The 25,676-nt window shown below is 41.0% G+C and overlaps 1 protein-coding gene across 1 annotated transcript in view; it reads left to right on the forward strand.

Annotated features, from left to right (window-relative positions):
- The window catches only part of LOC144773872 (lysozyme g-like), a 930,039-nt gene that overhangs the window by 734,827 nt on the left and 169,536 nt on the right, over positions 1-25,676 (forward strand). The window contains exons 5-6 of the mRNA XM_078658957.1: positions 19,378-19,574; positions 19,704-19,842. Of these exons, the coding sequence (XP_078515083.1) occupies positions 19,378-19,574; positions 19,704-19,842 (336 nt within the window). The remainder of the gene's footprint in view (positions 1-19,377; positions 19,575-19,703; positions 19,843-25,676) is intronic.

Consider the following 25,676-nt stretch of genomic DNA (forward strand, 5'->3'; position numbering starts at 1 on the left):
TCTCTCCGCTCAGGTAAGGCGCTGGGCCCCAATGGTTTGCCCATTGAATTATACAAGCTGCGACCTGACAAAATGGCGCCCTATTTGCGAGACATGTTTCTCGAGGCCCTGGAGTCCGGCTCCCTCCCTCCCGACCAACGACTCGCTACCATTGTTGTTATTCCCAAGGAGGGTAAGCCACGGGATCGCTGTACATCCTATAGACCTATATCCCTGCTCAATGCCGAACCCAAAATTTTGGCTAAAACGCTGGCGAATCGCCTAGTCACTGTGATTGGGGACTTGATTCATCCGGATCAATCCGGTTTTATCCCACACCGCAGCACTGCTTTGAATTTGCGCAGACTCCACGGGGTTCTCGCGAGAGCTGAAACGCTTACTGAGCCGGCCATTTTGGCTTCACTCGACGCTACCATGGCCTTCGACACTATCGAGTGGCCCTACTTATGGGCGGCCCTCTCGAAATTCGGGTTTGGGCCGGGCTTTATAGCCTGGATGAAACTTCTTTATGAGAGTCCCCTAGCCCAGGTAGTTGGTAACGGACGAGTGTCTTGTGTTTTTGCGTTGGGACGGGGCACCCGACAGGGCTGCCCGCTGTCCCCCTTGCTTTTCGCTCTCGCTCTCGAACCACTGGCGGAGTGGCTCCGTTGGGAACCTTCTATGCGGGGTATCCGATGGTCCCCTGACTTTGAGGATCGAGCCTCGCTATATGCGGACGACATCCTCCTATATCTCACCTCCCCTAAAAAGTCCCTCAATGTGCTATTTGATGTTCTTACTTCCTTCGGTAAGAACTCCGGTCTCGGTATTAATTGGGCCAAATCATGCGTCTACGTTTTGGCTGGAGATCTCCCTCCACTGCCGCGTAGATTTCCGATTAAAGTGACAGAGACCGGTTTCAAGTACTTGGGGATTTATGTTTCCTTGGATCCCTCCAGGCGTTACGAGCTTAATTTGTTACCCCCCCTTCAGCGGCTCAAGCTCGATGTGGCTCGCTGGCGTAAGTAGCCGTTATCGCCCCTCTGTAGAGCGGCGCTCTTTAAAATGATGTCTTTGCCCCGCTTTTTGTATGCTCTTCGGAATTCCTTTGACCCGATTGCCTCCGGCTTTTTCAGTGAAGTGGAAAGCCTACAGAGACAGCTTGTCTGGGATGGGCGTGCCCGTATCGCCCTTTCCAAACTCACACCTCCCTGGTACAATGGTGGAATAGCCCTCCCAGACATCAGACGTTATTATTGGGCATCTCAGTTAAGTGCGATCAATCACGCGACTTACGCCCCTGGTCCCGCCCCGGCGTTCTCCATGGATAGATTTCTCCTTCCAGGGGGGACCTTTAGCAGAGCGTTGTACTTCAGTGGTCTCCGCGGAGCACTGACTGGTCCCACCAAGATTACTGTGAGAGTGTGGCGTGACGCGACTGCGTCCTTGGGCTGGAGCGGTAGGTTTACCCAGGCCACCCCCCTGTATGATTCGGAATGCTTGGGCCATCTCTGGAAAACAAAGGGCTTTGATAAATGGGATATGATTGGCATTAGTAGGGTGGGTGATTTGTGGTCGAAGGGTACTGTTAAATCCTTTGACGTGCTGCGTGTGGAGTATGAGCTTGGTGACTCTGAATTCTTTGGATATGCCCAGATCCGCCACGCTTTGTTGTCTGTGTTTGCAGCGGGCTCCGACATTCCCGAGTCTTCCCCCTTGGAGGACCGCATTCTGGATGGCCCAGTGCCCGACAGCACGACCTCCCTAATTTATCAAAAACTCATTAATAACAGGGCCGACTTGCTGCTCCGCCTCCGGACTGCTTGGGGTGCCGACAGACTGGAACTGGACGATGAGGACTGGCAGACGGCTCTGTCTTCGCCTAAAGAGGTAGCCATTCCTGCTCGCTTGAGGTTCGTCCAGCTCAAGATTCTTCACAGAGTGTATGTCACGGGGCCTTGTCTGGTTCGGATGGGGTTTTCCTTGGATGGGTTATGCAAGCGTGGCTGTGGTATGTCTGGTTCCTTTCTTCACATATTGTGGGAATGTCCGGAGATGGTCAGGTTCTGGGCTCGAGTGCATGACGTCATGAAGAATGTCACGGGTGTGTCCCTGTTGCCCGAGGCCAGGCGTTGTCTGTTGAATGTCTGGGAGCCTAACCACTACAACTCAGCTCAGGTTACGTGGGCGACCCTCGGAAACATGGTTGCAAAAAGGGACATCGCCCAGCTCTGGGGCTCGCATAGACCACCTACCCTGTCCACATGGCAAGACAACATGGACTGGTGTATGTTCCGGGAGAAGACGGTGTACCTTTCCCGGGGACGCCCCAAGAAATGGGGTCTTATTTGGTCCCAGTGGAATGCGTATCGGGGCAATATATGTACTCCCCCTCAGGATGTAAACATTGATGTGCCCTTGTCCCCTTAATTGTCATTCCCTTGCTGTTTCTTGGTATTTCAGTTGCTTGTCTCCTTGCCTACCCCTAATCCCGCTTTATCTGATTGTAATGTTTCGGCTTTACCCTTGAGCTCTGCCCACACGGACCCATGACACTGTATTATTCTTCTCTGCCTTGTGAAGTTTGGTTTTGGCTGTATGTTTGTTTTCTTTCAATAAAATTTTATTAAAAAAAAATAAAATAATGCCACTGTTTGACTTGGCATCATGCAATCTTTTCAGGAGTAAACCTTGCAGAAGTTCTTCACACTAATCTCTCATAAAATAATCTAAAAAATAATTGCCACAGGAAAGATTTGCATCTTAATGTTCCTACCGAAGTAATGTGTAATGTAATGTGTAAAATAAATAAAATAATATGTGCCATGAATGTCACCTTCTGCTATACTGAATGTTACAATCTGGTAGAGCTTCACAAACGATAAAATCGACTCTTTCCTAAAGTAGGTCAAGATTATCAACATAATGCGATAGATATACACATACACATACATATATACACATACATATATTAATACTGTGATAGGTTTGCCTGGTGTTTGCTTTCCGCTATTTTAGTGGGCACCTTGCACCAGTCCAAACGACCCCTAATGATGGTAGGGTTAACCCCTTGGGCGCGGCCACGATTCTGCGCCTGTGCGGCAAATTCCGATCGCGAGTGCGGTCATGGCGACCGGGAGCCGTCATCAGCACACGAGCACTGTGTGCCATGACGGCTCCCGGCCGCCGTCAGCATGGAAGGGGTTAAAGACAACCTATATGGAAAGCTACCCTAGTGGTAGCTGTGGAGAGCAGCCTTCAGACTAGGTCTTGAAGGAATGTAAAGCATCTTGTTTTACCAGTCTATAATCTCATGAATGACCAAATGAAAGGAGAACCATGGGGATCACTGACATAATATTGAATACACAAACATAGAATTACCAAAATATCGAAGAAACAATATAGAATGCAAAAATATCAAATTCCTATCTACAAACAGGTAAGTACAAAAATATTGAATCAAAAATATCATTTTAAAAAATATAGTAAGTCAAAATATCGATTTTTTTTAATTGTCTTAAAATTAATTTAAAATGAATTCTAAATAAAACATACAATTTTATTTTTTAATACATATATATATATATTAGCATAATATTATTAAAAAATATATACAATATTTTTACCATAGGATAACAGGAGGGTAACATTTACTATTACCACTTCAGTGAGTGCAACAGTGGGGAAAACATTGGATAGCGTAGGGGTAAAAATTACTAACTATGGACGAATTTTTCGGATCTGTCGTCCGCGAATTCACGCGTAATCGCAAAAAAATCTGCGAATTTGCGGATTTTCCCGCAAACTCGCTGAGTTTTTTGCGATTTGCACTGGAGTACTTTCTACTAGCTAATCCAGTAAGTGCTACTTCATTGGGTAAATGTATAGTGCTTTTCCTACACTGCAGCTGCGTAAAGGGCCAGATGATATGTCTCCACTGTCCATGTGTGCCTGTAACTTTGCCACTGCGCCAAAAGGTGCCGAGGTCCCTTGAGTGAGCTGTCCATCATAGTTGGGAAAGGGCGGGAAGACATTTGATACCGCTAGTGTGTGGTGCGGGGCCAAACGGGCAGGGCTTCTATGCGTGTCAACATGCCTCTTGTGTATAAAGGGTCAGAGAGTGAGCAGGGCAGCAGATGAGGAGAAAGCAGCCTCCTGGTCACAGGAACTACACAGGGATTGCATTTGAGAAACTCATGGATTCAAAGACCTCCCTCGAGTATTACAGCTAATTTTCGACGGCAGATATGGGGTAAAAGCACACTTGCCCAACCTCGAACGTTCTCACTAATGTTTTGGGCTGATTAAAACGTTACTGAAATTGAGCTTCAACTCGGGCACCTGCTTTATTTATAACTGTGTGTGCTTCCTGTTGAGGTTTAATTTTTGTGACAGGAGCCTCGTGCCAGAATGAATCCTGCCCTGCATAGTTATCCACGAAGATGCCACCGTTTTGTCATGTGCAATACCTCTACTCGAATGGAGTACTTTCTACTGGCTAATCAGTAAGTGCTACCTCGTTGGGTAAATGTGCAGTGCTTTTCCTACACTGCAGCTGCGTAAAGGGCCAGAAGTTTTGTCTCCACTGACCATGTGTGCCTGTAACTTTGCCACCGCGCCAAAAGGTGCCGAGGTCCCCTGAGTGAGCTGTCCATCATAGTTGGAAAAAGGCAGGAAGACGCTTGATACTGCTAGTGTGTGGTGCGGGGCCAACCGGGCGGGGCTTCTATGCATGTCCACATGCCTCTTGTGTATAAAGGGTCAGAGAGCGAGCAGGGCAGCAGATGAGGAGAAAGCAACCTCCTGGTCACAGGAACTACACGGGATTGCGCTCGAGAAACTCATGGATTCAAAGACCTCCCTCGAGTATTACAGTTAATTTTCGACGGCAGATATGGGGTTAAAGCACACTTGCCCAGCCTCGACCGTGCTTACTAATGTTTTGGGCTGATTAACATGTTACTGAATTTGAGCTTCAACTCGGGCATCTGCTTTATTTATATCTGTAAGTGCTTCCTGTTGAGGTTTAATTTTTGTGACAGGAGCCTCGTGCCAGAATGAATCCTGCCCTGCATAGTTATCCACGAAGATGCCACCGTTTTGTCATGTGCAATACCTCTACTCAACTGGAATACTTTCTACTGGCTAATCAGTAAGTGCTACTTCGTTGGGTAAATGTATAGTGCTTTTCGTACACTGCAGCTGCGCAAAGGGCCAGAGGTTTTGCCTCCAGTGACCGTGTGTGCCTGTAACTTTGGTCCCTTGAGTGAGCTGGCCATCAAAAAAAAAAAAAATTCCGCCTGCGAGCGTATTTGCGAATTTTGCGCAAATTTCGCGAGCAGAACATATTTTTGGCCCATGCTTAAAAATTACTATACCCACGCCAGTGAGTGCAACAGTAGGGAAAGCGTTGGATAGCGTATGGGTAAAAATGACTATTCCCACTCTAGTGAGTGCAACAGAAGGGAAAGCGTTGGATAGCGTAATAGCAAAAATTACTATTCCCACTTCAGTGAATGCAACAGTAGGGAAAGCGTTGGATAGCGGGAGGGTAAAAATTACTATTCCCACTCTAGTGTATAACAGTAGGGAAAGTAATGATTTAATATATTAATAAAAATAAATTAAATATCAATACCAATAAAATGTTAATTAAAATGAATTGCCATTTAAATATTATGTAATAATGAATCAATTATAAATACTAATAAATATTAGTTATTAAAATTAATTACCTATTCATAATTAATTAACAACTAATTAATTTTCAGTAACAAAAACTAATTAGTAATACAAATTAATACCAATTATTAAAATTAATAACCTATTCATAATTAATTAACTAATTAATTTTCAATAAAAAAACTAATTCTTAATAAAAATCAATACCAATTAATAATTAATTAACAGTGAATTAATTATCACAAAAACTATTTTTAATATGTAATTATTTACAATTAAATTACTTCGCAACCCAGTCCCTTATAAACCCCCAATCTGCTACAGAAAATACATTGATATAATTATCAATTAATAAATTAATAAAAATGAATTACCAACTAATGAAAATGAATTACCAATTAACAATTAATTAACAATAAATAAAAAACCAATACCAATAAATAAATACAAATTATTTACTTAATTACAATTAAATTACTTCCCACCCTATTACCCTCTAAACCCACAACCCACTACAGAAATTAAATGAATACAATTAACATAATTATCAAATAATCAATTAATAAAAATTATTTACCAAATAAAAATTAATTAACAATTAATTCAAAATGAATACCAATAAATAAATAAAAATATTTAATTGATTACAATTAAATTACTTCCCACCCTATTCCCCTATAAACCCACAAACCGCTACAGAACTAAAACGCAAAATTAAATAAAAAATAATTAGTCATTTCTAAAAATTTATATTTAATTTAATATAATTAAATTACTTCCCACCCTATTCCCCTATAAACCCACAACCCAGAACAGAATTAAATTACGCAAAAATTAAATAACATAAAATTCATTACTAAAATTAATAACAAAAATAATATACACTTTTCACTTATATACCAACATACAAAACACTTTAAAAAAATCGATATTATAAAAAATTCGATATATTTTAATACCTATATTATATACTTCGATATTTTGACTTTCTATATTTTAAAAAATCGATATTAAATTACTTACCTTCAATTCCATATTTTTCACCACTATATTCTGTCCATTCGATATTTTGTCCTTTCGATATTTTGTCCTTTCTATATTTTGACTTCGATATTTTGGTAATTCCATATTTTGAATTCCATATTTTGTCTTGTTACCATAAAAAAAATATGTATTTATTTGAAACACATCACTCTAGTCTCTTTATGAGGCTAGAGGCAAAAGTACATTCAGTAAACTTATTTAGCACACAGTAAATTAGCACAATATATCAGCCCTAGGGGCGTCACAAACCATATACTAAAAGTGGTATAAGAACCACGACTGACATAGATACAAGGCCTAGAGCCTTTAGAACCACTGGGGCCACCAGTAACCACCCAAGGTAGTGACACAGGGGACCCACTGAGGACATGTACAGTGTCTAAACACAGGCAGACAAAAAGGAACAAAAACTGGCTAATGAAAGAGACACATATTTATAAACAACTCATTAAAAATGCAATAAACTGTATTGATATCAAAAAGATTGATTTTAATGTAAGTATAAAAAATATATATATATATATGTGGATAAATTTGATTCAATAAAATACAATGATATGATTTGAATAGACATGAATCATTTAAATAATGTATGGCAAACAAACATATCAATATACATAATACTAAAAATAAGACAATTTGTTTTTAAACATAATTTCTCAAGTACAAGATGTTTCTAAGGCTGTGAGTCTACGCGTTTCGACAAAACATTTGTCTTCCTCAGGACGATTTGATATCAGCCAAATATTCTAAAAGAGATAAAACAAAATCACCAAACATATAACAGTACATTGCAAACACTAATATTTACATATATTTGAAAAAGCAAAACTTGTTTCTTTTTCTATTTTCTCTTTTTTCTTTACAAAGCCAGAATTTATATGAAAGAACACTTATATTTTTATAGTGTTCAATTCCTTGATAAAAAGTCACATTGAACCAGACATAGGGTAGAACATTCGGGAGGTCATATGATACAGAAAAAATTAATAAAATATAAAGCAAGTAGGGAAATCTGGGAGAATTTTAAAACCTCTGAAAAAATCAGAAAAAATAGAAAAAGGCGTAACATTTTTGGTAAACTAATATTACTGGTAATTCCTATAGTTCCAAAGTTTTATACCTAATTAATTGCTAAAAATATTCCCTAATTATTAAGACTTCATATGTCATATTTTATGTGTAATATTATTTTAGAAAACAGAGTAGTTTTATTTAGGCTAGAGTAGTTAGTAATAGTCTCTCCTGTAGAAACTACTGTTCCAATTATATAAATGGCAAGTCATGTTAACGTGAGGAAACTTCAACCATTCATTCATTCACATTTTGGATTAAATTGCTAAAGAACCTTACCTAAATAGCGAAAATATAGAGTATTCGATACGTGGTAGTTTGGGTAGATAAGGCACCTCTCCTTTTATGGATAGAAACGGTATGTGATGGCTATTTAAATAAAAGAAATACATATATTGGAATATGGTACAGTTCCACTCTAGCTTGATGTATTAATCGCAGTAAATAATATTTTTACCTGTTGAAACAGCAATCACTGCTATCTTCCTATCGATACCCACATGTACTCTTCACAATTTGTTTGTTAAAAAGTTAATTAAAAACCCGGAATCCATCGTTGTTTTCAAAATTGTTGGTGTAATACTGAACTACAGAGAGAAAGAAAATAAGCGTTCTTTTAATTTAATGGAGATGTATAGGATTACGAGCTAAGTTTGAGTACAATGAGAACAACAGACATAGTCTAAGTGTTAAATTTAGACTCCTAAGTGCTGTTAGTTCTAAGAACCGACTCATAATTGTGGTTCATTACCTTTTCGGTCGATGATATACCAAATGCTGGGAGTGGAGAGCAGTAGTATATATTTCCTTTTCTATACTTTTCAACAGAAACCGGCTTTATCATGTAAAACAGCTACAAGTTATAAAAGAGATCAATAATTGTCAGTGGCAATAATATATCAAAGTAGTCTCAAAGTGGTCTCAAAATGCGTAATGCCGCTTTCTAACTGTAAATTACCTATTGCATGAAGCTGTTTAAAGTATTACTGATAGCGGATGCCGAGCTATGGAAACGGCTTCTCTCTGCGTCCCTTTCGTTCTTGATAAAAATAATGGTGGACAGAGTTCGATAATATTCGCCGGTTTTGAATAAAAACCTAATAGATGGTGCAAATTCAAAGTTAGTTTCTATCTTTGATGCAGCATTAGTCATTTGGAAAATGCAAAAAGTATCCTGCGTTCGCTTTACCTATCTTGTAGCAATCCTTGCTGTCAGCGAAAAGCAGAAGACAGAGTATTTTTCGGATTCAATCGGCTTTGACGGGGCGGTTCCAGTATAATGGTGGAAAACGCCTGTTTAGACAATACGTAACCCCAATTACATGAAGTTTAGGTACAAAGTCATGAACTTCAAAGTAAATATTATCAGTTTTACCTGTCTTATAGAATTTCTTAGAGCGGGAGATAGGCGGAGAGCAGAGAGACAGGCGGCATCAAGGCTGGCGGCATCAATCGTGTTAAAACGGGCAGTTACAGCTTCGTGATGGAAGCGCCTATTTAAACAATGTAGAGCGGGCGAAAAATATTACAAGCAAACTCTCGTTATTTATTAAAATAGTGCCTGTTTAAAGGATGGCAACTATGAGCATGTTATCCCTACGAACATGCTATCCCTACGAGCCCAATAATCGGTTTATGCAAATGGGCTTCTCAACAAGCAATGCCCGGCGAAAATCTTACCGGTATCCACGACGCGGGATTCGAAAATAGCTCCGTCTTCCTCAGCGGTGTATGCAGGAAACAACGATTTCCTATAGTCCATTTTCTATTACCTTTTATACTCTAAGGATATTCCACCTTCAGGTGTGTCGTGCCTTTATTTAAAGTGACAGTGTCTTTTTTTACAAGTAGTGTATTTTCTACTTGTTTGGGATAGGTTAAGATGGACAAACGTGGGATCCCTATTATTATAAGGAGACAAATACAGATATCCTAAACTAAACAAAATAAATTAAATATGTCAGCGCTATCATTTTTATTAAGAAGGTAAAGCTATTATTACCTAATTAAGAAGGATCAGATCACAATATGGAGTTCTGAACCTTTATTCATGGCATTTTATTGATAACCAAAGCCTTGAATTGCCGCAATGTTATATGATTGCGTTTTCCCAAGGCAGATCCTGATTTAATCCATGGGCAAACGTATCAAGGGAAAAGATCCAGAAAACTTCACGCTTTCTGCGAATGGCATCTCCCCCTTGATTCTGCTGCACGTGGATTTTTTCCAAAATGCGCCATTTTAACTCCTCCGGTTTGTGATTAAATTCTAAAAAATGATTGACTAAAGGAGCTGAAACCTTTTTTGTTTTGATTGCTGACCTATGTTCGGTTAGCCTGATTTTAATCATTCGTGAAGTCTCTCCCACATATCCGAGGTTGCAAGGACACGTGAGCAAATACACCACGTTTTTTGTGTTGCAGGTCCAAAATTCTCTTGCTTGAATCTTTATTTTGTTAAAAACCATAGACTCACCTGTTAAAATGGTCTCACACGATTGGCAAGAACCACAGCGTGAAGTCCCCTTGATGGCAGATGCTCCATCAATAGATTTCTGAATAAAGGGAATATTTTTGGTGTTACCCTTATATCGTGAGTGGACAACGTAATCTTTCAAATTTTTGTTTCGCTTGTGTGCGAACATTGGTTTTGCTAACTTGCTCTGGTTATCCGTGACATTTAAAAGATGCCAATTTGAATTTATAATCTGTCTAATCGTAGAGTTCAGGGTAGAGTGTTTAGTAATACACACTAATTTTGGATCTATTTTTTGTTTCTGTGAGTGTAGAAGGGTATCGCGATCATAGAATCTTGCTCGCTTATAGGCACCTCTGACTAAACGGCGAGGATAACCTCTTTCTATGAACCTTTGTTTCATCAATTCTGCTTGAGTATCATAGTCCCTAATATTAGTACAATTCCGCCTTACTCGCAAAAATTGCGAGAAGGGGATACTGTCCCTCTGGCAGCGTGGATGATAGCTCGTAAAGTGTAAAAGGGTATTACGAGCAGTAGGCTTTGTATATAAGTCTACTTCTAGGGCACCATCCTTGTTCTTGATATTAATGTCTAGAAACTCAACCTTACTTTCATTGACGTGTGCCGTGAACCGCAGATTTTCATCTGCCAAGTTCAGCCATAATAAAAATTCTTCCAGAGTCTGTTTCCCATCGGTCCAAACAAAAAAGATATCGTCAATGTAACGGTACCAATGGGAAACAGACTCGAAGAAGGGTGCTACCTCATTGAAGATAAATTTGTTTTCAAACAAGATCATATAAATATTAGCTATTGATGGGGCTATTGAAGCCCCCATGCTTACTCCTTTAATTTGCAAAAATAGATCCTTGCCAAACTCAAAGAAGTTTTCCTTCAAAACTAAAGAAAGACATTCTCTAATAAATGATTTAGAACAGGGAATCTTGTGGACATCGATAAACCACATTGTGGCCTCAATTGCTTCTGCCTGGGGGATATTGCTATATAGTGACTCTACGTCGAGAGTCACTAAGATGTCATTATCTTCTTTGAAGGCTAAATTCTCAACTTTCGCAATGATGTCACCAGTATCTCTTACATAAGATTGTGAAAGGGAGATATATGGGCGTAAAATTTGGTCTAAATATTTTGAAAGAGCTTCTAATGGAGTCCCAATTGTAGAAACAATTGGACGATATGGAGGATTTTTCTGGTCCTTATGGATCTTAGGCAATCCGTATATGCAGGATACCTTTCGATCAGGAACTCACATTCTTTTTTGTTTATTACGCCGTCATTTAACGCTTTCGTAGTAAGCCTATTGATGGTTTTCACTATTCTATCAGTTGGATTAGTTTTGATTTTTTTATAGAAAATAGGGTCATTTAACATCTTAATCATGTTTTCCTCATAGGTGCTACAGTCAACTAGGACTATCCCTCCACCTTTATCACAACTTTTTATGACAATGGTTTCGTTATTTTTAAGGCTTTCGAGGGATTGATGCTCTACTTTTGAAATGTTATATTTGGGTTTTGGTATAAACCTCAAGGCTTGTTCTAAGCGTTTCAATACAACTTTTTCAAAAATACTCACCTCTGGGCCCACTTGTTGTAGAGAAGGAGTAAAAGTAGAGGGTAGAGATACAATGTTATTCCTAGTATTGTCTAGTTCTAAAGGGTCAGTCTGTTGGAAGAATTTTTTTAATCTTACTTTTCGAAGAAAAGAATGAATGTCACGATAAAGTTCAAATGTGTTTAAATTGGCATGGGGGACAAAAGATAAACCTTTGGAAAGTAATGATAGATCTGGAGCATTCAGCATATGGGAGGAAAGGTTGAATATTGGGATTACATCCCGTTCCTCCAATACTGTTTGCTCCTCGTTTCTAGGTATTGCTGAGGTTCCTGGGCGTATTGATTGGATTGATAATTGCCCCTCTGATGATTTTGAAACCTCACTTTCTGACGGCCACCCCTCCCCCCTCGGTGACCTAAAAAAGGACGGCGAGAATTTCTTTGACCATTCCTTGGATCAAAGGGTCTGTCATCTTGGTAACCTACATTATCTTCCCCTTCTGATTCAGAATTTGAGGCTGAAGAATGAGAGAAGTTGTTGATCCTATTCTGAAAGGTATGGTTGTTCGTTCCTGGTTGTGATTCTGGATTATAGTAACCTTCCACAATATAGGGATATGTTTTCTCTAACGAATAGAATCGCTTATCTTTGACAAATTTATCATCTTTCCTTTTTTTTAAATATTCAGAAAATGATGATATATCTTTTTTAATTATCTCTAGTTGTTTTTCCGCCTCCTCCGAGGTGGTTGATTTCTTCAATTTGTCTTCAAGTTCTTCTATCTCTTTTTTTATTTCAGCCACTAAATCTTTAGATGTGGAAATAATAAGAATCATAAGGTCTCTCGAGCATCGGCTGGCAATCATGCTCCACTTGACTAGGAAAGTTTTTATATCCACAAAAAGACCTGGGATATTACGAATCCTAAGACCCATAGGGATTATGCCATTCTTAAGATAATTCAACATAAATTCCCCATGGGCTTCCACTCTAATTAATTTCTTCTGAAGGTCTAATAATTTATTATATTCATTACTACTTTGTGGATTACCCGATTGGTTACTTCCAAAATTTATATTAGTGCCTACTAGCGTAGCAAAATCCTCATCCGAGAATCCGAACGTTTGGAGGTTAGACATTATTAATTAAGAAGATGGATCCTACAGATCATGTGGGGAAAAAAAATTGTTACGCCAATTTCTAAGGATTATTTGCAATATATCATATAAGTATCAAAAACCTTAACGGACATCAATATGTGACAAAGGAGTAATTTCCAACAAACAGATAATCTAACTAGAGAAAGAAAATCCCACACGGATCAACCGTGGGTAATATTTTGTAGGTAACAAGGACCCCCTGATTTGGATTGTGCTCCCGGGTCAGGGAAAACAGTTTTTTGTGCAAAGGTAACAACCCAGGCAGACAAAAAGGAACAAAAACTGGCTAATGAAAGAGACACATATTTATAAACAACTCATTAAAAATGCAATAAACTGTATTGATATCAAAAAGATTGATTTTAATGTAAGTATAAAAAATATATATATATAAATGTGGATAAATTTGATTCAATAAAATACAATGATATGATTTGAATAGACATGAATCATTTAAATAATGTATGGCAAACAAACATATCAATATACATAATACTAAAAATAAGACAATTTGTTTTTAAACATAATTTCTCAAGTACAAGATGTTTCTAAGGCTGTGAGTCTACGCGTTTCGACAAAACATTTGTCTTCCTCAGGACGATTTGATATCAGCCAAATATTCTAAAAGAGATAAAACAAAATCACCAAACATATAACAGTACATTGCAAACACTAATATTTACATATATTTGAAAAAGCAAAACTTGTTTCTTTTTCTATTTTCTCTTTTTTCTTTACAAAGCCAGAATTTATATGAAAGAACACTTATATTTTTAGAGGTTATCCTCGCCGTTTAGTCAGAGGTGCCTATAAGCGAGCAAGATTCTATGATCGCGATACCCTTCTACACTCACAGAAACAAAAAATAGATCCAAAATTAGTGTGTATTACTAAACACTCTACCCTGAACTCTACGATTAGACAGATTATAAATTCAAATTGGCATCTTTTAAATGTCACGGATAACCAGAGCAAGTTAGCAAAACCAATGTTCGCACACAAGCGAAACAAAAATTTGAAAGATTACGTTGTCCACTCACGATATAAGGGTAACACCAAAAATATTCCCTTTATTCAGAAATCTATTGATGGAGCATCTGCCATCAAGGGGACTTCACGCTGTGGTTCTTGCCAATCGTGTGAGACCATTTTAACAGGTGAGTCTATGGTTTTTAACAAAATAAAGATTCAAGCAAGAGAATTTTGGACCTGCAACACAAAAAACGTGGTGTATTTGCTCACGTGTCCTTGCAACCTCGGATATGTGGGAGAGACTTCACGAATGATTAAAATCAGGCTAACCGAACATAGGTCAGCAATCAAAACAAAAAAGGTTTCAGCTCCTTTAGTCAATCATTTTTTAGAATTTAATCACAAACCGGAGGAGTTAAAATGGCGCATTTTGGAAAAAATCCACGTGCAGCAGAATCAAGGGGGAGATGCCATTCGCAGAAAGCGTGAAGTTTTCTGGATCTTTTCCCTTGATACGTTTGCCCATGGATTAAATCAGGATCTGCCTTGGGAAAACGCAATCATATAACATTGCGGCAATTCAAGGCTTTGGTTATCAATAAAATGCCATGAATAAAGGTTCAGAACTCCGTATTGTGATCTGATCCTTCTTAATTAGGTAATAATAGCTTTACCTTCTTAATAAAAATGATAGCGCTGACATATTTAATTTATTTTGTTTAGTTTAGGATATCTGTATTTGTCTCCTTATAATAATAGGGATCCCACGTTTGTCCATCTTAACCTATTCCAAACAAGTAGAAAATACACTACTTGTAAAAAAAGACACTGTCACTTTAAATAAAGGCGCGACACACCTGAAGGTGGAATATCCTTAGAGTATAAAAGGTAATAGAAAACGGACTATAGGAAATCGTTGTTTCCTGCATACACCGCTGAGGAAGACGGAGCTATTTTCGAATCCCGCGTCGTGGATACCGGTAAGATTTTCGCCGGGCATTGCTTGTTGAGAAGCCCATTTGCATAAACTGATTATTGGGCTCGTAGGGATAGCATGTTCGTAGGGATAACATGCTCATAGTTGCCATCCTTTAAACAGGCACTATTTTAATAAATAACGAGAGTTTGCTTGTAATATTTTTCGCCCGCTCTACATTGTTTAAATAGGCGCTTCCATCACGAAGCTGTAACTGCCCGTTTTAACACGATTGATGCCGCCAGCCTTGATGCCGCCAGTCTCTCTGCTCTCCGCCTATCTCCCGCTCTAAGAAATTCTATAAGACAGGTAAAACTGATAATATTTACTTTGAAGTTCATGACTTTGTACCTAAACTTCATGTAATTGGGGTTACGTATTGTCTAAACAGGCGTTTTCCACCATTATACTGGAACCGCCCCGTCAAAGCCGATTGAATCCGAAAAATACTCTGTCTTCTGCTTTTCGCTGACAGCAAGGATTGCTACAAGATAGGTAAAGCGAACGCAGGATACTTTTTGCATTTTCCAAATGACTAATGCTGCATCAAAGATAGAAACTAACTTTGAATTTGCACCATCTATTAGGTTTTTATTCAAAACCGGCGAATATTATCGAACTCTGTCCACCATTATTTTTATCAAGAACGAAAGGGACGCAGAGAGAAGCCGTTTCCATAGCTCGGCATCCGCTATCAGTAATACTTTAAACAGCTTCATGCAATAGGTAATTTACAGTTAGAAAGCGGCATTACGCATTTTGAGACCACTTTGAGACTACTTTGATATATTATTGCCACTGACAATTATTGATCTCTTTTATAACTTGTAGCTGTTTTACATGATAAAGCCGGTTTCTGTTGAAAAGTATAGAAAAGGAAATATATACTACTGCTCTCCACTCCCAGCATTTGGTATATCATCGACCGAAAAGGTAATGAACCACAATTATGAGTCGGTTCTTAGAACTAACAGCACTTAGGAGTCTAAATTTAACACTTAGACTATGTCTGTTGTTCTCATTGTACTCAAACTTAGCTCGTAATCCTATACATCTCCATTAAATTAAAAGAACGCTTATTTTCTTTCTCTCTGTAGTTCAGTATTACACCAACAATTTTGAAAACAAATTCTTGCTATGAATTCTCGCAACATTGTTTTTGTGTACTGTACCTTACTATGCTCTTGTAACTGATGTAACTTTTAACTCAACGATCCTAAATGTAAAGCGCTCTGATACCCTCTTGGGTCAAGTTTGCGCTATATAAAACTTTATAAATAAATAAACGGGTGCTGGGTTTTATGTGAGAGAGTGCCCATGCATGAGCAGAGCCCCTCTGGAGGCGTCAGAATCTATTCTCTGGGGTTGTTCTGTGATGCAGCCATACCATATACTCTTAAGTGCATTATAACCTAGCGTAAAAGCTAATTTTTAAACTGCTGCACAGAAACCTGTCATGTTTGGTGTCAAACACCTTGGAATCATACCAGAAACTGGTGTGGGAGGTATGATTCCTCCCTCCTAGAGTCAGAAATATGACTACACCAGTACACCCGGTACCAGCTATACAGAACCCTGGAATCTCAAGATGGATGCTGCCAGCCACAGACACAAGTCTGCCCTCCAACTGATGGATGAAACTCTGGCAGGGGAGGCTGGTTTCCTGACATAGGGAGGTGGAACAACCTCCCAGACATGCTTTAGTGTATTGGGGCTGGGTGGGTGCACTTTGAGAGTGGTTTGATGTCTGCACTGGGGGCACATTAGGTGTCCCTGTGCATAGTCTAGCTCAAACCGGTTGCAGGAGCCAATTGCTCCTGCTCTGGTATGAAACTGGAGAAAGTACATGGGTGTAGCCACCCCTCTGTTTTGACCCTCCCATAGGTGGGTTCCCAGAGTTTGTCCCACCCTTTCCTTGGGTATAAAGAAGGAACCCCTGACTACAGGACTTTAGATTTACCTGGATGAAACTCTGCTACATAAACGAAGTACTTTGATGATCTACACTGCGCTAGATAACCGAAAAAGCTCCCTTGGAGTAAAGCGAAGCAGGAACCAAAGATGCATCTGACTGTTTTGCAACTCTGAAGCTCCTGAGGATTCTGAAGACTTTTGCAACACAGGAGGTGTGTTTCCAAGTGTTCCTAAGGTCGACTCGTGTGCTCAGCAAATCTGAGACCGGTATCCCTCGTGGGGACCGGGCAACCTGAACCCCTGAACACCATTTCAGTTTGCAGAAGCATCTGCTTTCCGGCTACCCCCGAAGCTGTGCTTTGGGCTACTTTTAGTTCAGACCCGAAGCAGTGATTCCACTGAACATTACCAGCCTACACTCCACGAGTGTTCTGTGGGCTAGTATTTTGTGATTCCTCTCAAGGTCCCTTTGTGATCCCTGGTCTGTTGGCCTGTGGGTCCCTGTGAAGGCAACTTTAACTTTCAGTTGGCTTCCCTGGTTGCTCCAGATGTGCCCTGACTCTCCATCAATTGGGAAGTCACCAGCACCTTGCTGGTCCTCACCGAAGCATCTTTTCTTTGAACATATGGGTTGCAGTTGCCAAGGTTTGTTGGTGTTCAATATGGACACTAACCTCCCAGTACTCTACATCCTTTGTGGGACAGCTCACCTGCAGACTTTGGTCATCCTTGACGTCTCCTGTTCCCCGTGGCTATGGAGTCAATCATTACCTTTTTTCTCCTGAAGCACCCAACATCTGTGGGCATTCATCTACTTAGCACCTGGTCACAGGTAAGTGACCCAGACTCTGTCCCCTCTGCTTCAGGTTCTTCTCATCTCTGATCTAGGCTTGGACACTTTTCCTCTTGATGGCAACAGCACTTTTCAGCATCACGCCAATGAAAACGACAAAGATTCCCGACACCGTTTGGCACCTATGCACCCGGCTTCCCTTGGTTAGGTAACACAACTACTCCAGTGCTCACGTGGGTGCTGGCCTTAGAACCTTCTAAGTTTGAAAAGGGTTTGAAAGGATTTGCTCAAAGTCTTCTCCTAAGTGTCCCTAAACTTTAAAATTCCGTCCGCGACTTTCCCATAGAGTTGTACGGAGCTTGCGGCTGTGTTCTCAAACTGCACTCATCCCCCGTGGGTCCACTGTGTCACTACCTTGGGTAGTTTCTTGGGGTCCTAGCAATTCTACATGCTCTATGCACTGTGTCTAGTCAAGTCGTGATTGTTATACCACTTTATCAGTATATGGTTTGGTCTCCCCCCGGAGCCCACTGTGTATTGTGCTATTTAATATCGTTCTAGCGATTTAATATTGTGTACGTGTGCTCTAATCTCATAAAGAAATTAGTAGAGTGTTTAGTGATAAATACATATTTTTATAATAACACCTGTGCCGTTCTCCTTTCATTTGTCATTCAGGAAGTTATAGACAGGTAAAAGAAGCTGCTTTACATTTCTTCAAGACTTTAGCCTGAAGGCTGCTCTCCATAACTACCACTAGGATAGCTTTCATAAAAGGTTGTCTTTAACCTAATCATCAATAAGGGTTGTTTGGACTGGTACAAGGTGGCCACCATAACTAGTGGTCAGCATATACCAGGCCAACTTCTCAAGGATAGCACAATAGGTGCTGCCGTCCACAGGGGCCATTTAACTTCCAAGTCCTGAGCACATTTCTACACCATATACTAGGGACCTGTCTGCAAGTTAAATATGTCAATAAGTGATAAGGCAATGTAATCATGTTTAAAGGACGATCACCAGTACTCTACTCCCGTTTAGCAGGTGTACAGTGCACAGAGTTCAATAACAAAGAAAAATACGTTCCAGAAAAAAGCAAAAAATCTGGGGTGACCATGCAGAAAAGGCAGATTTACTATATTTTCACATCACCCACGCTACATTGTGAATGGGTTGTCATGTTTTATGTAAGCTATGTTTCTAAGGGCCAGATGTACAATGCTTTTTTAGGTCACAAATGGCCCAATTCACAGAATCGGGCCATTTGCAACCAAAAAAAAGCTTTTTTCGACATACAAGCCTCTATTTTGCAACGTATTACCTAATTGCAAAATGAGTTTACAATTCGGTATTAATAAGGGACGTCTCTACCTAATAGTGACAGTGGTATGTGTGAAGGTTTTTCTACCCAAATGCGGTCCCAAAACATTTGCATTTTACCTCCTAATTCAAGTAGGTGGTAACCCATTTACAAACTGGAAGGATCTCCAAGGGACCCCTTTACCTTGTGAATGTTTCTAAATCGTGTTTTAAGCGCAGGCAGCTCTACAGATGTACTATGTTGTTATGCTGTTAGCAAATGGTGTTGCAGCATCTATAAAAGGGTATTGACAGTTTCTGTTTTGATGCTTTCCCTGTGCCTCTGGATATTTGACTGAGAAAATGTCAATGATCAAACAACAGTGGTAACAATAATCTTTACTACTTTACCATTTTCAATACAGGGGTCAATGCATCCCACCAGATGGCAGAGGCTGACTTCATAAACTTAGACAAATACAAAACAGTGATTTTGGAAGCTGCCAGCAAATTTTGCATTGATCCAGCCTTGACTGCTGGAATCATTTCTCGTGGAGGCTGTGCCGGTGCTGACCTTACAAATTCATGGTGTGTGGATGGAGGTGCCTTTGGTTTGATGCAGGTAAGCACCATACTTAACACAGCAGTGGCATGGCGTTCCATATATAACCCTCTTCGAACATTGTGTCTCCAAATGTGTGTCTGAACTGGTCATATGGAAACATAATACCAATGTTGCTTTATATTTTAGATTGACAAAAGCTGGTACGGGATCAGAGGTACTTGGAACAGTAAAGAACACATACTCCAGGGCACAGAGATTATATTAGACATGATCAATAGAATCAAGAAAAAGTTTCCGAGTTGGTCTCAGATTCAGCAATTGAAAGGTCTGTATCAGCACATATTTCCTACTGCTCATCTTCAGTCTCACTCCCAATCCTTAAACCCCCTCAGACCTCTAGGGGTGATGATTTTCTCAAGAATTGGGTTTCCTAAGGAGTGAGGTCTGCACTTACTTCTGTAAAGGAACCTAAGTGGGTTGTGACATCAGTGATTTATGGGCTGTGCACTAGAAGGAACTATTACAGGGTGGATGGGATTTGCAGCGGTACAGATCGTTGTTGAAAACTCAAGTACAAACTGCACTCCAGCAGAAGAACTTTTAGACCCGGACTGAGGCATGACTTAGTAAAGCAACAATACATCAATTACAGTGAAGCAATTAGACCCCAAAATGATAACACAGGGTAGTAGGTTTGGAAACCATGAAGGTTTAGTAGCAGATTTACAAAGATGCAAACTCAAATCATTTAATGCTGTTACAAATCAGTAGTGAATACATGAATATATAAACCAGTATGATTCAAATAATAATAGCAAATACACAGACAAAATGCTCAAGGTTTTTGTGAGAAATTGAGTTGTTGGTTGATTCAGATGTTGGCTCAGGTCAAGCAACAGCCACAATATGTGGCAGGGTGAACCACAAAAAGTCACAAGATTAACTTGTGCTTACCCATGGGCAGCTTGGCACAAAAGCAGTCAGGTTTACCTTAGAGGCAATGTGTAAACATCTAGTCATGCAAGACAAGTTCCTAGTCAAAAAATATGGCCAACCATGATGGAGCGCAGGTTGGATACAAAAAGTGGATTGGGCCCGGTCAGTGCTTACCTTCGGACTTGATGTTCTGGGAAGGCAAAGTTCTGCGGGTCAGGGCTGCATGCGGTGTCCGAGGAAGGAGCGGCGTCATCGGGGAGCCTCTGGATGAAGTAGTGGTGAAGATTTCTAGATTTCTACGTTCGGACTTAGTCACTTTTATAGAAGTCAGAAATCTCCAGCGGGATTAGGTAGGAGGCTGTGGAAGAAGAGAGTTCTGGAGAGCCTGTGTCCCTTTTAGAAAAGGACAGCTTAACAGGATTTGATACTGTGGAGAAGAATGTAACGAACTACTACAAAGTCAGGTCGATCGGAGATGCCACTCAGGTGGATCAACAAACAGGCTTGTCCCGGTCTTCCCTCGGTTCTCAGAGCAGTTTTTAGCCCAAAAGCTCCCAAGCTTTGGAGCACTTCTAGCACCAAGGGTTCAGGAGTGAGGGGGCACCATTTAGAGGGGTTAGGATTTGCTCAGGCTGGGTCCAGGTCCAGGTTCAAGATTGTGGAAGCCGGTTATATGCCTGTAGCTGTGAAGAGGAGGCCAGCAAACTAGCCTTTGGAGTCACACTGGTAGTCTTGGGTTCAAGTGATAAAGCAGGGCACAAGCAGCAATGCAGGCCTCTGAGGGTTCAAGGCAGGATCCAGGCAGCAAAGTAGTCTTTCCACGTACAGCAAAGCAGTCTTGTGGAGTACATAGAAAGCCACCACAGCAGGCATTCCTCCTGAAGGTGAACTGAAGAGTGATTTGATTTTGTTGAATTGAATGCTTATTGTTTAGTTAATTAAAACCATAACAATTTACACATAGATGAAAAAAGTACAATAAAGGGGTCGATTCCGATCCGCTAAAATCCCCGTCCGTACGATTCGTATCCGGAGTCGTTTCCATACGACTCGTACACACACCGTACGACCCAGCGAGTACGATCCAGACCGGGTGATCGGGACGCTATTTGTACGGTCCACGTCAGGTAAGGGTGATTCGTACGGAAAAGCGCACAATCACATACACACCGTACAGCGCGTACCCCCCATGATCGCAGGGGTACGCGCCGTACCCCTGCGATCATGGGGGGTACGTGCCATACACCCAGCGTACATGGGGTACGCACCGTACACCCACCGTACATGGGGTACGGTGCATACCCCATGTACGCTGGGTGTACGGCACGTACCCCCGATGATCGCAGGGGTACGGCGCGTACCCCTTGCTATCATGGGGGGTACCTGCCGTACCCAGGGGGGCGTTCTGTACCTGTTTCGGCGTGAACTCTGCGTTTACGACTGTTGTCAGCTCCCGTAGGAAAAGGGTCATACGGTGCGTACCCGACACAAATCGTACTCGCTAGGTCGTAAAAACCAGCCACGAACCGTAGTGATGTCGCGTACAGCGGGTTCCGAGTGAGACTCGTACGGAGATTTGAGTCGTACGGAGTTCGGCTCATGGTACGGATCGTACTTCGTCGTACATACGGGACGTTTACGGGTACAATTCGTACGGGAAAAAACGCCCCGTACGGCGATTAGGAGCTCATTTTACCGGATCGGAATCAACCCCAAAATGTCTTTGTGCTTTTAAGATAAGATTTCACATTTTAGAGTATACACCCATGGTAGATATGATCAATAGTATTCTGGTACATCCAATGAAGTTCCTAACCTGTACAATAAAATGTATTTAATAATGCAGAACATTTTCAATCAATCAATCAATCAGGGATTCGGGAGGCACACTTCTCACCGTGAGGGTCTCAAGGCCCTGGGGTGGGGCATGCAGCTCCGAGTTACCCGAAGAGCGAGGTCTTTAGGCTCTTCCAAAAAGGTGTGCAGAGTAGGGGACCGTCTGATGTTGATCAGGTGCTCGTTCAAGGTCTTTGCTGTAATGTAGGAGAAGGCTCTTGCTCTCACACTGGCTCTGCAAATGCATAGGGTTTTGATGAGGCCGGCGGAGCGGTGGGCACGTCGAAGGAGTCTCTTTCGTTAAGGTATTGTGGTCTAGTGTTGTGGAGGGATTTGTAGGCGTGAGTGAGTTACTTAAAGGTTACTCGTGTCTCGACGGGTAGCCAGTGGAGGTCTCACAGGTGCTGGGTGATGTGTTCATGTCGTGGGAAGCCAAGGACAAGTCTGGCCGCAGTGTTCTGGATGGTCTGGAGGTGGCAGAGCAGGGATATGTTCACTTTCTACAATATACACCATTGCTCCTCATGATAGATAGTCTTCCTGTGCATCCAGTTCTGATCTTAGGTAATAAAATATACCATCTTAAACAGAGGTCAAATAAAACTTCTGTCATAGCTCATGATAATCTAAAACATTTTATACACAATGAATTTAGTTTCTAAATTCAACAACTTGCTTTTTACTTTATAAAATAATTCATAATAAAATAGAATACTATAACAATTGGATGGATTAAATGCACATTTATTCTGCTGTAAAGCATAAGACCTCTGGCTAACTATCTCAATACAGTATTTAATTACATATTCATTTTATGTTTTTTCGGACATTAAAACCATATTATGCCACCACTTCATTTTAAAAGGATATGGTCAATGCTCCAATTGAATTTCGGCTTTCAAAGCCAGGTTGTGAAGGTTGAGAAATGTTGTCAGCTTGCAGTTCATTTGAGGATCTGACTGATATAGCCCTTGCATTATAGCAGCTCTGCATTTCCTCACTCTTCTGATAATAAGTGCTTTTCTTAATAAAGTGACTCATGCTTTATAAAGTTTGGGGCATATGCAGATTAAATTAATAAGGCCCTCTTTCTTACTGTAGCAAAGTTACCATATTATAGTCCCTTTATGTACCCAGCTTTGCTGGTTCACAATCCACATCAATTTTCCAAAGCATAGGGCCATCAGCTGTCTGTTTAGATGTACCAAAAATGTAATACTTTATTAAGGTGTGAGGCAAGGGTCTTATAATTTTTAATCACCATCCAGGCACGTGATCTAAGGCTGAAGATGTTTTTGTTGAGTGACAAAGAATGGAATGTTGCTGTTTTGTTCGTGACTTGTTTAAAATTTGAAAAAGGGAGATTATTGTTCCATAGCTCGGCCATGCAGGTAGATGTTAACGTTTTCTGGAGATATTGATTATATGCTCATTTTTTATTGTTTTCAAGTTCTGTCCATAGGGCCTCATTGAGAAGGGAGCATGCTGTATTCTGTTTCAATCGATACCAGAGCTTTAGTGTGTTATACATTTTTCCTAGTGTTTCATTTATAAGACCAAATTCATGTCGCACCTGGGCTCGTGATGCTGACTAGTGGCTCTGAAAGACATTTTTATAGGTTTAAACTAACAGTTTATTCAGAAGTAAAAATTATTTACTGCATAAAGCAATGGTGGCGTACTTTATTGTTGGCAGCATCTTTGCCACTATCAAGGCAATCAGTGGTTTGTAGGATGGCCCCTTCACTTGTTTTATCAGGGTCCTAAAGGTGAGAGCTAATGCACTAGTTATCTGTGACATATAATTTTTCTGCTCTCGATGGTTTCATCTATTATCCATGTAAAACCTCAAGTATTTATAACTGGTTACTTCCTCTAACCAGATGTTCTGCTTGGTGCTTGGACGATGGCTGATGACCATTGTTTTACTTTTTAATGGGTTACTTTCTAGTTTGTCGGTTGATATATATTCCATCAATTCTGTTAGTGACCTTTGAAGACCAAGCTTAGGGCCCTATTAGGATGGCGGACGGACCTGCGTCCGTCCGCCACCCCAGAGGTGGAGGGACCATCCGCAGGGGCAGCGGCGGTCCCTCCGTGCAAATTAGGATGTGACCACCACCCTGGTGGTCACATCCTGTATGTTTAACATTGCGGCGGGTGTTGCTTGAAGCAGCACCCACCGCAATGTTAAAAATGAAAGCAGTGCATTTGCATGCACAAAGCGGCAAGCACCGCACGGTGCCTGCCGCTTCGTGCACGCAAAGGCAGGGGGGTACCATAGGTACCCCCCATGTGCACCCCCCACCCCCCTTCACCCCTGGGGGCCCGCAATGGGCCCCCAAAGAAAAGACTCTATGCCTTTCCATGGCGGAAATGCCGCCGTGGAAAGGCATAGGACCGCCGACATCCTAATATGCCTGGCGGTGTCTGACAGACACCGCCAGCCATGTTAGAGCTTTTCCGCCGCGGTCGGAAGGCGACCGCGTGGAAAAGCTGCGGATGAAAAAAATATCCCCCAGCCATCCTAATCTGGCAGGGATCTTTTTCCAGTCCGCAGCAGATAATCTGCATCCTCCGGGCCGGCCCCTTAGTCAGGCTTATTAGCACCACGTCATCTGCATATGAAAGATGCAATAATGGTAACTTTCCCAATTGTGGTGGATTAGAATTGATCATATCAAGTTGTTGTGTCAGCTCAGACATAAATGCATTAAAAATGTGCTGCGCCTGCACGCTTCCTTGTTTTAAGCATTATTTGTATTCTGCTTTCTTGATAAACTGGAGCTATCGCCCAATGTTCTGAACTGAAAAGTGGTTCTGAGGGCCCTATTTATATACAATCAATCAATCAGGAAATTGTCATATGCCCTACTAACCTGTGAGGGTCTCAAGGCACTGGGCGAGGCGTAACCAACTTAAGTCAGTCGAAGAGCCAGGTCTTGAGGGTCTTCCTGAAGATGTGCAGAGAGGGGGCGTATCTGATGTCAATCAGGAGTTTGTTCCATGTCTTGGCTGTGATGTAGGAGAAGGCCCTTCCACCCGTTCTGGCTCTGCGGATGCGCAGGGTTTCAGTGAGGGCACGGTTGGCGGATCTGAGGTTTTTCTTGTGTACATGAAAGGATATTCTCTCATTGAGGTATTGGAGTCCGGTGTTGTGGAGGCATTTGTTACTCTCTTTGCGTTCTTGTCGAGGGATGCCGAGGACAAGTCTGGTTGCGGTGTTCTGTATGGTCTAAAGTTTGCAGAGCAGAGACTTGTTGATGCTGGCATAGAGGGTGTTTCCGTAGTCCAGTCTGCTGGTTATAAGTGCGTGGGTGACGTTCTTTCTTGATTCAAGGGGATCCATTTGCAGGTCTTGTGATAGATGTGGAGGGTGTTGAAGCA

The sequence above is a fragment of the Lissotriton helveticus genome, chromosome 8 (genome assembly GCF_964261635.1).
Source record: "Lissotriton helveticus chromosome 8, aLisHel1.1, whole genome shotgun sequence".
In the NCBI taxonomy this organism is placed as follows: domain Eukaryota; kingdom Metazoa; phylum Chordata; class Amphibia; order Caudata; family Salamandridae; genus Lissotriton; species Lissotriton helveticus.